This window comes from Trifolium pratense, linkage group LG2 (genome assembly GCF_020283565.1).
Source record: "Trifolium pratense cultivar HEN17-A07 linkage group LG2, ARS_RC_1.1, whole genome shotgun sequence".
In the NCBI taxonomy this organism is placed as follows: domain Eukaryota; kingdom Viridiplantae; phylum Streptophyta; class Magnoliopsida; order Fabales; family Fabaceae; genus Trifolium; species Trifolium pratense.
In genome coordinates this window covers 60,176,966-60,190,288 of record NC_060060.1, presented here as the reverse complement: position 1 = coordinate 60,190,288, position 13,323 = coordinate 60,176,966, and the positions used below count along the sequence as shown (strand labels likewise).

At 33.9% G+C, this 13,323-nt stretch overlaps 2 protein-coding genes across 3 annotated transcripts; one reads left to right on the top strand and one right to left on the bottom strand.

Annotated features, from left to right (window-relative positions):
• The first annotated feature begins 1,378 nt into the window (after positions 1–1,378).
• Positions 1,379–5,539, top strand: LOC123909277 (protein PSK SIMULATOR 3). The gene is made up of 2 exons (XM_045960094.1): positions 1,379–1,632; positions 3,113–5,539. The coding sequence occupies exon 2, from the start codon at positions 3,171–3,173 to the stop codon at positions 5,067–5,069; it is 1,899 nt and encodes a 632-aa protein (XP_045816050.1). The 5' UTR covers positions 1,379–1,632; positions 3,113–3,170; the 3' UTR covers positions 5,070–5,539.
• A 4,261-nt stretch (positions 5,540–9,800) lies between these two features.
• On the bottom strand, positions 9,801–12,592 carry LOC123909276 (two-component response regulator ARR14-like). Of its 2 annotated transcripts, XM_045960092.1 has the most exons (6): positions 11,846–12,592; positions 11,509–11,571; positions 11,261–11,407; positions 10,825–11,166; positions 10,434–10,510; positions 9,801–10,312 (listed from the first exon to the last, which is right to left on the bottom strand). In XM_045960092.1, the coding sequence occupies exons 1-6, from the start codon at positions 12,168–12,170 to the stop codon at positions 9,986–9,988; spliced, it is 1,281 nt and encodes a 426-aa protein (XP_045816048.1). In that variant the 5' UTR covers positions 12,171–12,592; the 3' UTR covers positions 9,801–9,985. The 2 variants fall into 2 exon arrangements, with proteins under 2 accessions (XP_045816048.1, XP_045816049.1); XM_045960093.1 differs by having other exon boundaries at positions 9,805–10,312; positions 11,509–12,580.
• Between the last annotated feature and the right edge of the window lie 731 nt (positions 12,593–13,323).

Sequence of the window (13,323 nt, the reverse complement as noted above, 5' to 3'; positions counted from 1 at the left end):
TTGTCACGTGCTTCGTCACACTCACTTAAATTAGATGGTAAAATGGGTCCAATCTGCCGGACCAACCCGTTTATCTCGTTATTTTTGGCGAGTGGAGTCTAAGTTTTGAGTTTGACTCCTTTAATTGACTTGTCCCGTTGAATTTACTTAAAAAGCAGAGCGAGTACGAGGTGAGACGGATCGGCCCGCGAGTTACATAAAATTATAAAAGCTATTTATTTTTTAGTGAGAAATAGAATACATGGTCCTACCCAATAAATTACAACACTTATTTCATACAAATTTAGGTTGTTTTTCTATTCATTCATAAACAATTGGTGCCAAATTTAGGATTACTTGTTGCCGATTTATTCTCTTATTGCATTGTTCGTTTTTGCTTCTTTTTGTCTCTTCATATTTGTGCTTCTTCTTCGGCAAATTTCTTGTGTAAGTTTTTTTTTTATTCTATTACTTGAACCAACATCACATACGGTGGTTCACATTTTTTCCCGATTCATTACCTTAAACACACAGCCAAATCCTTCATTAATGGTTAGAGTGACTACCTATGTTGCACGGGTACTCCGTTTTAGACAGAGTACCGGTACCGGGTATGTACCAGTACGCGTATGGTACTCCCATGGTACGTACCCTCAAAGTACCGAGTTTTTTTTTTTTGTTTTTTCATCCGGGTACACGCATGGTACTTCCGGGGTACGCGCGTGGTACTCTCAGGGTACACACGTGGTACATATTTCATCAAAAACTATTCTCATTTTTTTTTTTTGCAACACTTTTCAATCTCATTCTTTTTTTATTTGTTTATTTTTTTTAATAAAGATTCACTTTAGTTTAAAATTAGAATCGATTCAGTCTCCTTCCCTTTTTATTTATTTTTAAAAGTAGAGCCGCATAGTCTTACTACTACTCCTAATTTCCTAAACGTGTAAACCACAATATAACTATTTTTAAAGATTGCTATTTTTTATGTTTAATTATTTGTTTTAAGTATATAATTTTATTATTTTAACTATATAACTATATTAAAAAAAATTATACGAGCGTACCCGTACTTTAATTTTTTTTAAATGCCGTACCATGTACCGGTACCAGTACCGGATACCGGTACCGTACCCGCACCTATGCAACATACATGTAGTATATGTTATTAGACTTATATGCCACATTTGAATTGGCTTATTTATAAATAAATAAATTTTTATGTATTTTATAGGTTTGTCAAGTTAGTGAGAAATTATAAATTAACCTAAAACCTTATTTATTTCTTAAAAAAAAAAAAAAAAAACTATCAACTACTGTATAATGCTTTTAAGAAAAGAAACCTTAGTAAAATTCTCAAAAATATAAGATAAAGAATACTATAAAAAGAATGCTAGCTATATCTTAAAATATTCCAATCTTGAAAAACAAAATAAAAAATGAGCTGTGGAATATTGTTGAGTATTATTAATTTGAAAATAAAATATAATTAAATTTTGGTTTTCACTCTCTCTCTCTCTCTCTCTGCTTCACAATTTCTCAACTTTGTTTTCATTCATTCCATTCCAATTTCCATGTGCTCCAACACTTCTTGCACCTTCCCATCTCATTCCCTTCATCTTCCACTATGCCACTTCTTCTTTTCTCTGATCGGTGAGTTTTCTGCTTTATCACACTCCTTTTGCCTTTTCCTTCTTATAATCACTTTATGCTATTCAGATTTGAGTTTTTTGCTGCCAAACTTTTTGACCCATATAATCATAATGTCTTGTAAAGTATCTTCAATGCAAAAAGTTTCTAAATTTTTGTTTTTTATAAAGTTTTTGGAATCTGGGTTTGTTTTTAAGATTTGGGTTTAGCTCTGGGGTTTTAAGATTCATGTAAATTTTTAATTTTTTTCCTTCATGTCTAGTTGTGATTTTAGTTTGAATTTGCATTAGAGCTTTTATTCAGAAAAATGTAGAATAGGATCAATATTTAGGTTTTTGATATGTAGCTTTCTTTTTTAAGTATATATTCTTCATTAATATTTTGTGGATAAAATTTGTATTCCTTTGTTGCTTCTTAATTAAGCAATTTTACCATCAGAAAATAGAAAGCTCAAGGACAAACCAAAAATAGTAACAAGGAGAAATGTGAGCATTACTTTTTGCTTGTACAAGAATTTACATAATTTTTTTTTAGCCACCAGAGGCAGTTTTTAGTGGTTTATTGTTGATGATTGATCCAAGGTAAATAATAAAGAATATTTTCTTTTATAAAATTAAGTCTTCTTAAATGTAATGTTTTGGTCTAAGAACTCTTTTCATCTAAAATTTTGAAGTTAAAATTGAGCTATTTTCAGTTCAAATTTTAGTATTTTGATTTTGCTATAATTTTCAGAATAATCCTAAATTTGGGCAAAGTAATATCTAAAACAGTAATCTGTAAGATTTGATACTAGTGTACCTAAGGCTCATCTATCCATTCATTCAAAATGCTTATTATGTGTAATAAATTTGAACTGTAAAAAAGGAAACAAAACAGATACTTTTGATTTCCCAAATCTATGTCTGTACTTGAAAGAAGATAACATAATCTACTTTTGTACTAAAAGTATTCAAATAACTTGCATGACTACAAGATATCATGATGCTATATTGCACAGCCTAAAATAAGACTTAACCAGAATGTACCATGCCAAAGTGAATCAATGTAAGTTCAATTCCACTCACTCCACTTTTTTTTGGTGTAGGACAAAATGGTAAAAGAATAAAAGATAGTGCATAAGTTGTTAGATTGTTTTTTGACTGACAAGTATATTGACATTATAAACTCATTCCGTCTCCTTTCGTGCAACTAGTTATTTTTTTAAGACCCTGGTTTTATGGGAAATGAGTCCTGGTAATCCAGAGTTCGACCGAGATGTTAGTAAAGTCTGATCAAGGATTGTTCAAGCCAAGATTCGACCTTGGATTCTCCCGAACGATTCGTTCTTAACTAGAGTCCATTAACCACTTGAGCCCAATTATGTGGTTTTTCATACAAGTAGTTTGTAATACCTTCTTTAATATTATTATGAGATATATCACATTGAAATCTATATTAGATGTATAACCCTTCTTAACAATCCTGTTTTGTGTTCTATTTACAGAGCTATGAAGAACTTGCCTTAAAGAGCATAGTTTTTTTTTGCTGTTCCTAGATAAGCAATGGTTACGGAATCATGGTTTCGTAGTCTGTGGAGGACTCCTCGGAAGCATGATGCTAATTCTGAGAAGGAGGTGATTGGGGTATTAGCATTTGAAATAGCAAGCTTGATGTCCAAGTTGGTTAATTTATGGCAATCATTGAGTGATAAACAGATTGTTAGGTTGAGAGAGGAGATTGCAAATTCAATTGGCATAAGAAAGCTTGTTTCAGACGATGATCATTTCATTGAACGATTGATTTGTATGGAGATAGTTGAAAATATGGCACATGTAGCCGAGTCTGTGGCTAGGCTTGCAAAGAAATGCAATGATCCAGTTTTGAAAGGTTTTGAAAACACCTTTTATGGGTTTATCACTACCGGTGTGGATCCATATGGATGGGAATTCACTTGCAAAAAGATGGAAAAAAAGATTAAAAAGTTTGAAAAGTTTATATCAACTAATGCGAGTTTGTATCAAGAGATGGAGGTGCTTACTGATTTGGAGCAGACTCTTGCAAGAGTGAAGCCTAATGGTGAGACAGATGGTGTGAGTCTAAGTGAGTATCAGAAGAAAGTTGCATGGAAGAGGCACGAGGTGAAGAGCTTGCGGGACGCGTCTCTGTGGAACAAGACATATGATTACACAATATATCTTTTGGCAAGATCTTTATTCACAATATTCTGTAAGATCAACCATGTATTCGGAATTCAAGAGATGGTAGATGATGGTGGAGCCAATAACTCAAGTGTCTTAGATAACGATTTCATTTCCAGAAGTCAATCAGTTTCTGCATTATTTCAATCTTCATTCCATCCATCATCACAGAATAATATTGCCAGATTTTCTTCAGGACCCCTTAACACTATTACTGCTAGATCTGGTCCAATTGTTAGAACACATAAAACCAGCATTTCTCACTCAGGTCCAATGGCTAGAACAAATAAAACCAACATTTCTCATTCAGGTCCAATGGCTAGAACAAATAAAACCAGCATTTCTCATTCAGGTCCCCTTGGTGACTCATCTACAAAGTCAGGCCCAATTTTAGGAAAGCATACAAATGTCAATTTTTACTCAGGTCCCCTTGGAAGGAACATGAATCAATCGGTCCCACTTACTAGAACAAAAAAATTGAGCAAGATTTTGAACTTTTATAAACACTCTGCCGCCATAACTGGGAAGGAAACTCACACAAGACATAATCGAATGACTCAAGTAGGACCTTTCAAAGGATGTCTGGCTTGGGACAGTTCCTCTGTCATTGACTGTCATTCAAGTGCAAGTGGCGTTCATTATGGAGTTCAGAATCCGAGAGAAGCTAATTCAAACCTTCTTGGTCTTGGCAAAGTAGTTCATCATACTCAATCGGTCTTCAAATCCCTGTGCAAGCTATTAAATCCTCCACCTGAAACCCTTGGTGCTGCTGCTTTATCCCTGCACTATGCAAATGTTATCATTGTGATTGAGAAGCTAGCAGCTTCTCCACACTTGATTGGTCTTGATGCAAGAGATGACCTGTACAACATGTTACCAAGACGTGTGAGAATTGCCCTCAAGGCCAAATTAAAGCCTTTTACCAAGACCATAGCATCGTCATCAGTCTATGACCCGAGTCTAGCAGGGGAATGGAACGAAGCGATGTCAAGCATATTGGAATGGTTGGCACCACTTGCTCATAACATGATAAGATGGCAAACTGAGAGGAGTTTTGAGCAGCAGAGCTTTGTTTCGCGAACGAATGTGCTACTAGTACAAACCCTTTACTTTGCAAATCAAGAAAAGACAGAAGAAATAATCACCGAGCTTCTTGTGGGTCTGAATTATGTCTGCAAATATGGCAGGGAGTTAAATGCAAAAACTCTGGCAGAGTGTAGCAGTTTTCGGGTTGGCAATGAATATCTTAATCTGAATATATAAACACTTTGGAATAACTTATGGCCATTTCCCAGGGAGTCTGCTCTCAGCTCCTTGTCAAGGACTCGAATGAGGACTTGAAACACCAACCGTCGTCTTCCTGAATCAACAAATGAAATGGTACTTGAAGTATGGGAGAAATAACTACATACTCATTATCATGCAAATTTAGTATCACATTGTGTTTCTAGTGAGGATTTTTTTCTTCTTTTATTTTTGAATATTTATTGTTGATTCTCTTTTGATGAGTTTCAAGCTATTAGAAGAGTTCCTCTTTGAAGAGTTCCTACATGGTGTTTAGGGTGTGCATATCTATGAGCATCATTATATGTTAAATTGTATAGTACGGTCACACGATGATTATTGGTTATTTCTCTATATCTTCCGAATTGTCAGCCAAAAAAATTGTCATTCTATAAATATCAACTATTGTAATCTCTCTTTTATGGAAGAACTGCACTTTTTTTTTTTGGGAACGACGAAATATATTAAAACTATAAAGAAAAGTACAAGAAGTACTCCAATCCCGTTGACATGACAAGAAATGTTGTTTGTGTCATTGTGTGTTATATAGCAATGAGTAGGGATAGACAAAGTTTATGCGAACTAAGCGAACTGTTTTCTCAATTCGTTAGAGCATCATTCAATTTTTGAACCAAACCAAACTGGTTCATTAAACTGTTGAACCGGTTCTATACATAAAACTGAACCGAACTGTTTTTTATTTCATTGGTTTTGTTTGAACCGGACTGAACCGTTCTAACATGCATTGAACCAAACCGAGCTATTTCTATATCACTCGAACCAAACTGGTTTTCAAAATGAAAGAGATTTCACAAACTAAAATGTGGGTCTGGTGCACCAGAACACACAATTTATTATGTTCCACTAACTAAAATAGTAGTAGAAAAGTTTTCAAACTATATAAATTGAATCTATTTTACAACAAATTGTTCATCAAAATCATCGACATTGGGTAAAAAACCAAATATAAAATTTTCAACTAATTACTAACTTTGACCGTTTAAAAGAAATAAATTACAATTATAAAAACGGTGTATTGAAAACAGTAGATGCTCTTACAAACCATCCAGTGAAAAATTATTTCCCTTGCACCCTCTATGGTGAATAAGCCAGTGAAAAGTTGATAAAGAATTAACTCCAAAGTCTAGCAACATAGGCATTACAATTGCCTATTTATTTTTTGAAAAACCACTTCCACTCAACAAACCACCACAGCCTGCGCAGTGCGCACGTTCCACCCTGACTTAACCCATCGAAATTGAATTTAATCCAACCTGACTCCGGCGACTTCCAACAAATCAAAGTGTACTGCTGCTCGACAATATAGTTAGGATTCTCCTATGACTAAGAATGGCTATAACTAAACAAAATTCTCTTTCAGTTTGTACAAAACAATCTTAAAAGATACTCCCTCTGTTCCTTTTAATTATACTGTTTGCGACACCGAGGTAAGAGAAGATCCAAAGAAAAGCATATGACTAAATATGCCAAAATAAGATAACTTAACTTCTCAATATTGACTACATGTTTAGATAAAATGCCAAACCTTAGAAAAACAAAGGGAAGAAGTATGAGCCTAACTTCCTCTTTTTCTGGTGCCAGAAAAATACTAACAGCATTAAATCAGCAAAACTAGCTAAAACCTATAGCGTCATTTTTTATAATGTAACCTATAGCTTCGTTAGAACAGCCACGTCAAAGTACTTCCGGAAAACGTAATTCTGCTGGACCAGGGCCCAATATCCCTTTCTGCTCGCTTATCTTGCCAATGCCTACCCCAATAGAAGGATCTACTACACCAAGTCTATTGATTTCATCCTCTCGCCAAATTATTCCCCGTCAAAAATGTACCATGCAAATGCAAGTGAGTACCATCCACAAAAAACTAAAATAATTTAGACGCAAACTAATTTAATTTTTCATTTATGAAACAGTTGAAAAAATAATAATTCTGCAAAACAAAAGAAACAGGTAGAAGCATTTGCACAAAACTAGCGTATAATAATTCTATAACGTCACAAACAGGCAAATGAGAAGTAATTTCAGAATTGTCAGTCTTAAAGAAACAAGCTTATTAGTTGCTTGGTTTTCCCCGAAGAAAGCTAGTTACACGAAAAAGGGCGGAGCCTAAAGTTAACCACTTTAGATTGATGATTTGATAATGGCCTTTTTACCTTATTATATATCACTTCAGAAAAACTTTTCCACTATTTTGATCTGTCAAAATTTATCACTGAGTTCAGACTTTTTCACTTATTCTCTTAAATGACTCAGCAATATATTGGAAGATTTACTAGTTTATTTACAATTAAACAATATTTAGTGTCGCCCACAATGTGAACGACTAGAATGTTAAGATTCTGATGTGAATGACTAGAATGTTTAAAAAACATGTCATATGATATGACTGGTTAAGGGAAATGATAAAAAGAAACAGGCACCTGATACATTCTTGATTCTAGGAAAGTAAAACCAAAACTGATCAAAATATAAATTCTCATAAAAGTAGTACTACATCGAGGTAAAATAGCTCATAATAATCATTAATTACCTCGTCAAGATTATAACTAGTATCTTGCATTATTGGAGTTGCAATTGGGGGTGTTATGTCTGGGTCAGGCTTTTGAAATATAAATGTTGTATAGAGACCTGCATTGGAGTGGAAAATCCCACGAGTATTTTCATAAACAAGTGAACCAAAGAAATGTACAAGAAATAAAGTGATAAAAAGAAACGATTAAGGCATTACCAAGCACGTCATATGATCGAGGAAGAAGTCTACCCCTAGTATCCAAAAGGTTTGGAGCATAGTTCGTAAGCAATAATCAAGGAAAGTAAATATATATATATATATATATATATATATATATATATATATATATATATATATATATATATATATATATATATATATATATATATATCCTGGATGTAAGGAGCCAGCTTTACATAATACATGTCAGCAATTGAGACCAAACATTCAAAAGCTGTCTGTCATATTTTCACTTCGGGAGACATAGTTGTCTCACAAACAACTCTCATGATATATTCACGCTCCATATCATTGCTAAAATTAGCCTGTGCGAATCCAAGAGCATTATATAATGCCCTGGTAGCAGCAAGTCTTACGTCATTGTTCTTTTCAGATGAATTCATACCTTGAACTACAGCAGTAAGAATTTTATTTACTTGGTCTTGATCAACAACCTCATGAGAGACCTCTTCACACAAATATCCCAGAGTCTCCAAAGTTGCTTGCTTGACGTGAGCAGGAATTTGATGAATATTTGATAAAAGTGATCCTATCAGCTCAGGCCACTGTTTCTGAGGAAGCTCAATTCCAGCAATTTTGGCAACAACTTGAGTTGCTGTAGACCGAGCCTCAAGTACAAGAGAAGAGAGTGTTTGCAGCAAGCATGCCTTAACTTGGGCCTTTGCTGCAGAGTCCAATGACAACCATCTCTGGACCAATTCTCGCTTTCTGTTTTCATCCTTGGCATCCAATGCATTTTTAAGTATCAAACCTGCCAACTTTCGGCTATCAACTGGTTTATCTTCACTTGCTAACTCTCCAGAAAGAGAGACCAAGAAACCTGGAAGGTTTTGCTCCTGAAATTGCCGCAGACTTTCTTCAGCATGCTTACGTACAGTCCCATCAATGGATTGAGCATTTAAAAGTGCCTGAGTAACTTCCATCGCCATGCTATACCTAATTGCAAAAAACAACCAGCTCTTAATATTCCACTTATAAGTTTAAAAAAAATGAAGAAACATAAAAAAGCGAGGCAAGATAATGAGTCTATCAAAGAAACGATTAATTTATCAGATTGCAGATCTAAAGACCAACCAATTGGCCAGCAAGTTGATGAAACAAGGCAATATATAAAGATGGCCACAATATAACAGCAATATATTATGAATCAAGCAGAAAAATAAAGCAAAAATACAATCGTATGACTGGTACGAAATGAAACAGGAAAAAGACGGATGGCAAAAATTTATTCAAATCAAAACTGAATTTCTCAAAGTCTAACTTACACAATATGCTCGTGATAATTTTGTATTTTTATTCAAATTAAAAATTAAAAAAAATGTATTTTTACACCTTATTTATCAACCTGAAACAATAAAACCAAGCAATAAAACCAAGCTACATTTATCAACCTGAAACAATAAAACCAAGCAAATCTGTACTTAACCGAATGCAGAATTTACAGTTGACTATACGATGGCAACCGCGTGTGCCCATGCTTGCTTTTCATCTCGAACAAAAATTAACATCGAATAGGTCCATATAAGAAGACGTTAGTCACTACATTCAAGTTTGAGCATATTTCCAACATAGATGCCTTCAAGTGCAGGGTAAGTGTGGCACCACCGAACACAATCAGCCTCGGACCAATATACACACACAGGCCTCTCCGACTGCAACCACTGGTGCCTTACCAATGAAACTATCAGCAGGACCAGCCCCAGGTACATACTACAATACAATGGACCTGAAAGTATACTAACACACCTGCAAAAGCTGAAAGAGTCTCAACCTGAATATGGATGACATTGTTAATAATTGGTTGGTTAAATCAATTAATTGACACTATAATAAAGCAGAACCAATCAACCATCAATTGACACTATAATAAAGCACAACCAATCAACCATCAATAAAGTACTCTGCAGAATGGAAAAAGGTGCTGAAAATTCTTAATGGAATGCATTAAAAAAAATATATTTTTATTGATTCAATATGAACAAAACACAGAAATGGGCCTTTTATAACAGTGCCCTTGTTACAAAACATAAGCCTAAAGCATAATTGATATACTAACTATGACTAAAATAGAAACAAATGTCGTGAAGGTGGAATGAGATATTCAATGTTGCCTTCTTTATAGTCACCACATCCCATTGTGTATCTCATCGTTAAGATTGGGGAATAAATCGGTCAAATTAGAAAATATGTCGGAATCGTCACATTGATCAGGTGGTGTCATTGAATATTGCCCAAGCTGTGGAAGAGAGGTGCTAGGGGAATCAATGCTCTCAGCTGAAACAGCATAGTTGTTATTGTGTATATCATCATCGTTAAGATCGGGGAAAAAATCAGTCAAGCTAAAAAATACTTCGGTTTCATCAATTTCTTGATCCTGTGCTTGTGTTTCATTGTTCTTCTGATTCATCTTTGAATTTTTTATCCCACCATCTAAATACATTTTATATTTCTGCAAAACAACATAACAGGTACAGAAGTGTTAGTGATAAAACACTTCATAAATTTCAGATTCAAATTACACAAAACACTAATGTATGAAATTTAAACAAGAAACTAATATAAAAACCAACCTGCAAATGACTAGCTACATGCTGTAATTCCAAGCCAGGACAATCCATGATCTTCAGAACTTTTTTAGGCTTTGCATCTGAAAGAAAAGGATGCACATAAGTAAGTTTTTTGAAATGCAAACAATTTATTAAGCCTCCGATCAAGGCACATGAAGGGCCAAGAAAGGGGGGAAGCAGGAAAACAATGAAAGGTGGAGCTAGAGCTCTAACCAAAGAGCAAGTTACAGACCCAAAAACAGAGTAAAGAAACACAACAACAAATACGACAAGCAGCAGAACAAAACAAACATAAAACTGATGCACATAATTAAGTTGATTATCATTATTGAGTTCTTGAAGAATAGAATACAAACAAATGCAAAAAACAAAAAGTCTGAGGAAAGATTCATACTTTTAATCCCAAGATGATTCACGACCGACACAAATTTTTGGTGCAAATCATCTGTCCAAGAGAAACGAGCTTTCTTTGCCGGAGGTTGTTTAGAAACATGAACCTCATCATCTCTTCCTCGCTTTTTAAGCCCTTTAGCCTCGCTTTCCTTTTGCACTAGATGTTCTCTTCCTCGCTTTTTAAGCCCTTTAGCCTCGCTTTCCTTTTGCACTAGATGTTGCCGCACGACATGTTGCCACATATTTTTGAATAGATTTTCATCCAGTGGTTTGGCCCAGTAACTACAAGCCCCGTTGGAAATGGAATCCATAACAGAACAGGTTCGGTTATCAAGCGACATCACTACAAAATAAAAATAATAACAGGGTGAGTCACATTTGTTAATTAATTAATGGAAAGGTGTAACCAATGATGAGTTTAAGGAAGAACTACTTACTAATCACTGGAATTTTCAAATGTGAAGTCACTTGTTGAACAAATGCATAAGTATCTTGCTGTGGAATATGAGTTTCGACGAGTATGATGTCGAAATGTGATGTCGACAAGAGCTGCTTTGCTTGAGAAATTGTAAAACATGATGTAACTGCAATAAAAAAAAACATTAAGAGTTAGAACAAAAAAAGATGAAAAGTAGTTTAGAATAATAATTAAGGTGTGTGAGTGAGTGAGTGAGAAAGTAAGTACCTTGATAGTGTAATTGATTGCAAATGTGGTGAATAGTGTAGAAATCGTAGGTGTCATGATCGACTGCAAGTACTCTAAGCCCAGCGGGGAATGATGGATTGTTAGTAGTGAAAAGGTTCATATTTGCGATGAATGAATGAATGAAATGGAATAATGAATGAATGAATGGATTGTAATGAATAATAATGGAAGTAAGAGAGTGAGTGAGTGAAGAGGGTAGAAAGTAGAAGGAAGAATGAGTCTGAAAATCAACAATGAATAAACAAATTGCATAAGTAATCGAAGCGATGAAATGAAAGAAAGAAACTCAGAAATTAAAGAAAGATGAAAACTTTACCAAATTGATTGAGTCTTGAATGAAATGAAAGCAATGGGTCAGAGAGCGATGAACCAAGGAAGGAACTTCGGTGAGAGCGATGAACACAGCGATGAACTTCAGTGAAACTAACGAAGCAGATGAACAGCGATGAACAGCGATTTTTGTGAAAGTGAGTATTGTGAGAGTTAAGGAATGAAATTAAAACGGCGCAAAAGCCTTTGTATGTATTTATAAGAAGAATTAGGGTTTCATTCTCCCCAACGGTCAGAAAATGATGAATGGTAACAGACAGCTGTGATGCGAATTTAAACAGCTGTCTGTGATGCGCGTGAAAGCGGGACATAAATCGGGTCGGGTCGGATTGTTGTTAACAATCGGAGCAGGATTTGCATCACTTCCTGTTTATGTCACAATCGAACCATGTAAACCAATTGCCATAATAATATATATACACATAATTCCTACTCCTTATTGATATTGAAAGTACAATACCATAGTGTGAGAAAGCACAAAGTAGTTAACAAAAACCGTGATTGAGAGAATTGAGAATCAAGTTGAAGAATTTGAAATTTGAAATGGGTTTTTCTTGAATACAAGATTCTAGAAGAGTGTTGTTTTTAGGGTTTAAAGTAAGGACTTGTTTGGTTTGTTGAAGAGACATCAAGAAGTGAAGTGTGTGATGAATGATGGACTGATTCTAGATGAAATTGGAGATGGAAGAAGAGAGGTATTGTGATAAAAAAGTGATAACCTGATGAAGGAAATAAGTGATTTTATGTTTTATTCCAAAATTTTATTAAGCTAATTTTATGTTTTGTGAAAAATAGGAATATTAAAATTTTATTAAGCTAAATTTTATGTTTTAAAGGAAAACTCAGTTTTTAAAGATAGAGAGAATTATAAGGAAAACTCGATGTTAGGACTCAGGAACACATTTATTTTCATAAAAAAAAATATATTTCCTCCTAATTTATAATTTTGAATAGGATTATCGTCACAATAATTTTTTATAGATATTCAAATCTCAATTAATTGTTTTTTTTACTAAAATTTCAATTAATTGTTATTATATTAATAAAGCACCTACTATTCTATTTTTAAAATTAATAAAATGTCTCTATATATCATATAAATATTTTTTCACGAAAAGAACCGCTAATTTTTTTTAAGGAAAAAGTACCACTTATTTATTTACTAAATTTGGTGTTATTGTTCAAATAAAACACTACTTTAAGAAGAATTTTGAAATATTAATGTATAATAAAATTAAGTGAATATATTAAATATACTACATAATTTCTTTAATAAGAATGAAATTATCAATCAAACAAAAGTATTTTGAAATTGAATACTTTAAAAAAAATTAAAAGTTATAATAAGGGATATATATATATATGAGTCAGGATCCGTTGACACCAACTAGTTTGACACCAAATGTTACACCTCTCAATAACATTTTAACCGATATAAATTTTATAAAATCCACCGTTGGATTG

Excerpts from the sequence above, each read along its gene's own strand:
- LOC123909277 (XM_045960094.1), top strand. The coding sequence starts at position 3,171 with ATGGTTACGGAATCATGGTTTCGTAGTCTGTGGAGGACTCCTCGGAAG.
- LOC123909276 (XM_045960092.1), bottom strand. The coding sequence starts at position 12,170 with ATGTCCCGCTTTCACGCGCATCACAGACAGCTGTTTAAATTCGCATCA. Across the intron at positions 11,572-11,845 it reads TTCAAGACTCAATCAATTTG|TCGATCATGACACCTACGAT; the intron begins GTAAAGTTTTCA and ends GAGTACTTGCAG. Across the intron at positions 10,511-10,824 it reads GAATCATCTTGGGATTAAAA|ATGCAAAGCCTAAAAAAGTT; the intron begins GTATGAATCTTT and ends CTTTTCTTTCAG.